General features: G+C 42.0%; 1 protein-coding gene across 1 annotated transcript; it reads right to left on the bottom strand.

The window, feature by feature from the left end:
* Positions 1-1304: 1304 nt before the first annotated feature.
* On the bottom strand, positions 1305-6148 carry LOC112230125 (prokineticin receptor 1-like). Its single transcript, XM_024396326.1, has 2 exons — positions 5691-6148; positions 1305-2271 (listed from the first exon to the last, which is right to left on the bottom strand). Exons 1-2 carry the CDS (start codon positions 6146-6148, stop codon positions 1581-1583), a joined length of 1149 nt encoding a protein of 382 aa, XP_024252094.1. The 3' UTR covers positions 1305-1580.
* Positions 6149-6734: the final 586 nt, after the last annotated feature.

The following is a 6734-nucleotide window of genomic DNA, read 5'->3' as shown; positions in this document are numbered from 1 at the left end:
TAAACCTAATGGTTAATAGTTATTGTCATCGTTGAGATCCCAAAAGGTAGCAGTGAGAACTCAAAAGTAGCCTTGAGGAATTTCAACGCCAATATGAACCTGCTGGTTTCCAGACTTCAAATCACCTTTTTTTATTTCACCCTCTACTTGAACAGATTATCATTAGGGAATTTCTTTGAGCCATTTATTTGACATTACAGACTAAAACAGGTGAACTGAATTGATAGCGAGAGAAGCAACGACGACGTCACCATAATATCCTCCCATGATCTGGGACCAGCACCAACTTGAAGTGGTTATTCCCCCCCCCCCAATCTCACTCCTATCACATGCTAGGCTTTACAGTGTGACCCCCTCCGATAGCCATGGTCATATCAAATTGTATTTGTCACATGCGCCGAATACAACGAGTGCAGACTTTACAGTGAAATGCTTACTTGGTGTTGCGCCAATTTGGTACCTGGCTCGGTAGACTGATACTTTAATTATGGGATTATGCTATTTGTTAATGGTGCCAATTAATGGTGCCAAATGTCAAAGTAAAGTAATGTGTCTGGATTTGCGAATGGAATGTTATTCAGTCATGTGTTTTGAGAGTATGTATGGTAAAAAAAAGAAGAAGAAGAAGAAGAAGCGTCAAACGAGAAAGCATCTCTTAATGAATTGATCCATCTGGATCTATCCTAACTCTTAATTGTCTAGCTATCCCCACGCCACAATAGATTTATCTTAGATTCTTAGATTCCATAAGTGTGCTAGTTTCGGTTGAATTATTTATTTTAAAATAAGAATAGAGAGCACAATTATTTACTGTAAGACATAGAGACTTGTAATAACCTGTTTGTTTTGTAACCTCCAGGATTACATCAAATCAAGCCTCTTGAATAAATACAGGCAAAATCCTTTCAAAGTCAAATGCCTTCCTCGTGAGTAATTCCACATTGTGAAGAAGTTCTAATTCCATTAAACTTTCAAGTTTTTTCAAAATGGCCTTCATGGTATGATAGCAGTGACGATGAGAGGCGTTGTGCCAGTATGAACTAAGTTATGAACTTGGCAGGACATTGTCACTCTGTCTTAGGGCTGCACAATTAATATAATTCACTTCAAAATTATTCCCACATACAAAGCCCTGCCCCCTGTCACTCGAACAGTGCAGTTTTTCCTCCTCGCTGTTAGATTCACTCTAAGGTTGCATGCTGTTCTGTTAGGTCAAATGCAGTCAATGCATTGTTCCAAACAAGAACAATGCTGCTTTCCACTTTGCTTCTTAATATAAATCATTTTATTTGATTTATATAATTCACCAAGTGTTTTGATCTACTGTTTATCGCAAGCCAAATTGCAATCGCAATATTTGGTCCAAAAAAATCGCTGTTCAATTTTTTTGCCTTTATCATGCAGCCCTACTCTGTCAGCAGTCTGGATCTCTTGTCCAACGCCAAACCGTTCCCTTGACTCAATCTTAGATCTCACCATTTTGGACCTTAAAAAATGGGAAGTGTGCAACATCCCAGAATCCACTTGGTCTACTGCTGGTTCTACCTTTCAATAGAGACGATCATCTCAGGATCAGGCCTCTATCTCAGGCGTGTGCACTCAACATCCTCTGTCACGCGTAAAGACGAGGTGTGCTCATCCACCGTCTTTCCCGCTGCACATTTGACAGACTTCCAGCGCAGCCTGGTCACTGTCCGCATGCACTCGGCAGTGTTGCGGACGCTCACGAAACACAGCGTGTTGATGACCCCGTTGCTCATGGCGACGCACTCGATAATGTAGAAGGCCACCAGGGAGTTCCTGTCCCTGGAGATCAGGGTGGGGTGGAAGTCCCGTACCAGTGTGAAGCCGTAGTACGGTGCCCAGCAGAGCACGTAGGCGGCCAACACCAGAATCAGCACCACCACCATCCTCCGCCGTCTGTGCAGCCGCTTCCGGATCTGCTCTGTCTGGAAGCCAGGCACGCTCTTGAACCACAGCTCCCGCAAAATCCGTGCGTAACACACGGCCATGATGGCCACGGGCCCGGCGAACTCCAGGGTGAAGATGAAGAGGAAGTAGGAGCGGTAGTAGAGCTGGTGGTCCACAGGCCAGATCTGGGCGCAGAAGGTCTTGTGGCTCTGACTGGAGATGCGCGGGTATGTGATCTCGGAAGCAAAGTAGGCAGAGGGGATGGAGATGAAGATGGGTACGATCCACACGCCCAGGATCAGGCTGTAGGCCGTCTGGTACTTCATGCGAGGCTTCATAGGGTGGACGATGGCCATGTACCTGGGAACACAAGGAAAAGACAGACAATGCAAAGAAACTAGTTGGAAGGTTTGAGTTATGAGTGTCAAGGTGTTTTATGTCAAGCTTTATATGCCAGGGAGTTGGAAAGACCAAGTGATCTCTCTGAGGTTATTGAATGATCTTGGAAGTTCTAGGACAATCTTGGATCTGTCACAATGTAGAAGAACTTCATTGTTGGGACTGTTGACTAGGGTAAATGATTCGTATCCGGAACCTGAAGTTATATTATGGAGCTTACCGCCTCTTGGCTTCCTAGCAAACTCTGCACATAGCAATAATGGGGAATTTGGAAATGCTTTAGCATTTTGAGATGACGGGAGATTATCCATCTTCATAAATGGCTATTTTTACATAGTTGGGCATGTCAGCAATGATTTATGGGAGCACGTAGCCTTGTCCAAGTAACTTCCTCCCATATGATCCTAAAAGGGCAGTGTGATAGGACTAACTAAAAGCAGGTGATGGATTTTTGGTGGGCAACCCATTGGTGTTGCTCAATTGCTCTTACTTCACAGGGAATGTTATGTTTCCACAGAACATGGCTATATGTCATTGTTATTAAACAAATACTTTGTTATATCATATCTTAGTTACCCTGGATAAAGATGTATATTCCTATTAATGCATGAAATGTGCTTTCTGTGGTGACAGTAAGGTGATTTTCTAGGTTAAGTTCGGAACCTTTTTTTGGTCATGATTAATTTGACTTGATTATTTTGGAGGGGACTTAACAGCATGATGGCACTTTGAAAACGTTGTTTCAACTGGCTTTTGGTATAGTTTGGAGTGAAATGAAAATAAGTAAATTGATGTGATGAAAGCAGATTAACTGTCACACTCATGTTCAAAGGTTTTCAGCCTACGTTTGCTGGCATGTATCGTGAGCAGTAACAGGACCCAGAACAGCTTCTTCCCCCGAGCCAGAAGACTGCTAAATAGTTAAATAGTTAACCGAATAGCTAGCTGGCCTATCTGCATTGACCCTTTCTTGCACTAACCTTTTTGACTCATCACACACGCTGATGCTACCGTCCATTATCTGTCACCTTATTCCTAGTTCTATGTACATACAGTGCACGAGGAAAGGATTCAGACCCCTCCCCTTTTTCCATATTTTGTTATTCTAAAATGGATTAAATCAATTGTTTCCCTCAGTAATCTACAAACAATACCCCTTAATGACAAAGCGAAAACAAGTTTTTAGAAATGTTTGCTAATGTATTAAAGTTTTTTTTAAACAGAAATAACCTATTTACATAAGTATTCAGACCCTTTACTGTGAGACTTGAAATTGAGCTCAGGTGCATCCTGTTTCCATTGATCATCCTTGAGATGTTTCTACAACTTGATTGGAGTCCACCTGTTGTAAATTCAAATTTGGAAAGGCACACACATGTAACAGTAAGGTCCCACAGCTGACAGTGCATGTCAGAGCAAAAACCAAGCCATGATGTCCGAGACAGGATTGTGTCGAGGCACAGATCTAGGGAAGGGTACTGAAAAATGTTTGCAGCATTGAAGGTCCTCAAGAACACAGTGGCCTCCATCATTCTTAAATGGAAGAAGTTTTGAACCACCAAGACTCTTTCTAGAGCTGGCTGCCCGGTCAAACTGAGCAATCAGGGGAGAAGGGCCTTGGTCAGTGAGGTGACCAAGAACCCGATGGTCACTCTGACAGAGCTCCAGAGTTCCTCTGTGGAGTTAGGAGAACCTTCCAGAAGGACAACCATCTCTGTAGCAATCCACCAATCAGGCCTAAAGACTCTCAGACCATGAGAAACAAGATTCTCTGGTCTGATGAAACCAAGATTGACGCGTCACGTCTGGAGGAAACCTGGCACTATCCAGGTATATCTCTCTGGTCACCCCCAAAACCAATTCTTCCTTTGGCTGCCTCTCCTTCCAGTTCTCTGCTGCCAATGACTGTAACGAACTACAAAAATCTCTGAAACTGGAAACACTTATCTCCATCACTAGCTTTAAGCACCAGCTGTCAGAGCAGCTCACAGATTTCTGCACCTGTACATAGCCCATCTATAATTTAGCCCAAACAACTACCTCCCCCCGACTGTATTTATTTATTTTGTTCCTTTGCAACCCATTATTTTTTTCTCTACCTTGCACATTCTTCCACTGCAAATCTACCATTCCAGTTTTTTTACATGCTATATTGTATTTACTTCGCCACCATGGCCTTTTTTTGCCTTTACCTCCCTTTTCTCACCTCATTTGCTCACATTGTATATAGACTTATTTTCCTACTGTATTATTGACTGTATGTTTGTTTTACTCCATGTGTAACTCTGTGTTGTTGTATGTGCGAAACTGCTTTGCTTTATCTTGGCCAGGTCGCAAACTTGCCTACATGGTTAAATAAAAGTGAAATAACAAAATGTGGAAAAAGTCAAGGGGTCTGAATACTTCCCGAATGCACTTTATCTACCTCAATCACCTCGTACCCCTGCACATCGACTCGGTACTGGTACCCATATAGCCATGTTATCGTTACTCATTGTGTATTATTGCTTTTATCATTACATGTTTTACTTTCCTATTATTTCTCTTTTTTCCATCTCTCTGCATTGCTTGGAAGTGCCCATAAGTAAGGGAAAGGGGGATACCTAGTCAGTAGTACAACTGAATGCCTTCAACTGAAATGTGTCTTCCGCATTTAACACAACCCCGCTGAATCAGAGAGGTGCGGGGGGCTGCCTTAAACGACAACCATGTCTTCGGCGCCCGGGGAAAAGTGGGCATTTCACTGTTTGTCTACACCTGTTGTTTACAAAGCATGTGACATATAAGATTTGATGTTGCATGCATGTATTTTTACGTAAACTGTTTACAACCACCTAAAAAAAAATAGGACTCTCATTGCAATGCACACATCACGCATACACACATAGAGAGGCTTATGAGGGAGCATAAACATGGCAAATATCCTCCTGTCACACCCCCACGGTTGAAGATGCGCACTGCTGCTGGCCTGAGGATATGAGAGCACTGAACATGTGTGTGGGTTGACTTTGTAACTATTCAGGGTTACAATATAGGATATGTTGATATTAATAATAATAATAATAATAATAATTGATTGCATTTATATATTTCCATATGCTCAAAGTGCATATATACTGTATTATCACATGTTGCTAGGAAAGTAGGTAAAATATGTGTGTCACCTGAGATGTTTATAGCTCTACAGGTTTAGGTTTTATGAGAACTATAAAAAGTTCAGGAGGAGATATGGTCTTGAAATTGACAACAACAAAAAATCAGATGAAGATTTAGTTGACAGAATGGTAATAGTGGGATTCATTTTCTGTTGTGTGAATATGGATAAACTGTTTGCTATGTTCTGTGTCGGAGAGGGATGAACCTGCAAACGCCTCACCCACCTGTCCACTGCGATTGCCAGCAGCGCGTTGGTGGACACATACAGGGACACCGTGCGTAAATAGTTGATTGAGGCGCACAGGACAAGCCCATGGTCCCATGACAGCTGCTTCACCACATAGTAATCCAACAGAAACGGACAGCACACTACAGCCACCAGAATATCCGACACGGCCAAGTTAGCAATGAGGAGATTGGTGAGGTTACGGAGTTTTTTGTAGCGCGCCAGAGAGGCAATGAACAGACAGTTGCCAATGCCACAGACTAATATGATACAGACCAGGACCATGGCTATGACAATGGTAGCCACAAAAAACGCACATCCCTGCGTTGTATCGGGGATCTCCTCCCGTGGAACTCCATAGTCCAGATCGTATGCGCTGGAATTGAAAGTGTCAGGACAATTCTCCGGCAGGTCTTGCGTCATGGAGAAGCTGCTGTTATTGTGACATTCACCCATGTTGGATTAACATATTCAACCAAGGTTAACTGCAAGGCAAATCACAACGATGTTATTTTGGTTTAATAAAAAAAAAGTGAAATTCAATTGGTTTGCATTCTAGCCTGCCTACACAAGGGAAAAATGCCAGTAAAACTACAACAATTCAATTATAAACACCAACTAAACCTTTAGGGTAATTTATGCTTCCCAGGAGATATGTCCTATATGCTAAAATTATAACTACATCCATAATTTACACATAATGACTTTTTCTAACTTTGCAGTAAAAAAGTAGGAAGAAAATGATGCCTGGATTTTAATGCCGCTTCCATTCACTGCCCCCCTTTGAATGTGTGTAGAAGGTTTAGCATAGAGATCTTACAATGACATAGTGGCACAACATTTTAGGTGGCACAGTATTTTAACATCAGTGATATAATAAATATGTTGGGAGAGAGAACATGATGATGTGCAACATAACATTTTTCAGATTTTGAGGAAACCAAATTTGGATGGACTGACATTTTAAAGACCACACAATCGTTTGTTCCTGAATTTGCTTGAGTTTTAAAGCATGAGGTAGACCTATGCTGTGTTCCTTGTG

This window comes from Oncorhynchus tshawytscha, linkage group LG32 (assembly GCF_018296145.1).
Source record: "Oncorhynchus tshawytscha isolate Ot180627B linkage group LG32, Otsh_v2.0, whole genome shotgun sequence".
In the NCBI taxonomy this organism is placed as follows: Eukaryota; Metazoa; Chordata; class Actinopteri; order Salmoniformes; family Salmonidae; genus Oncorhynchus; species Oncorhynchus tshawytscha.
This window is presented reverse-complemented; position numbering and strand designations above follow the sequence as displayed.

What these genes read in the sequence shown, in the direction of transcription:
- LOC112230125 (XM_024396326.1), bottom strand. Translation starts at nt 6,148, where the DNA reads ATGGGTGAATGTCACAATAACAGCAGCTTCTCCATGACGCAAGACCTG. An exon ending in CTGGCAATCGCAGTGGACAG is followed by an intron (nt 2,272 to 5,690) that starts GTGGGTGAGGCG and finishes TTGTGTTCCCAG; the next exon opens with GTACATGGCCATCGTCCACC.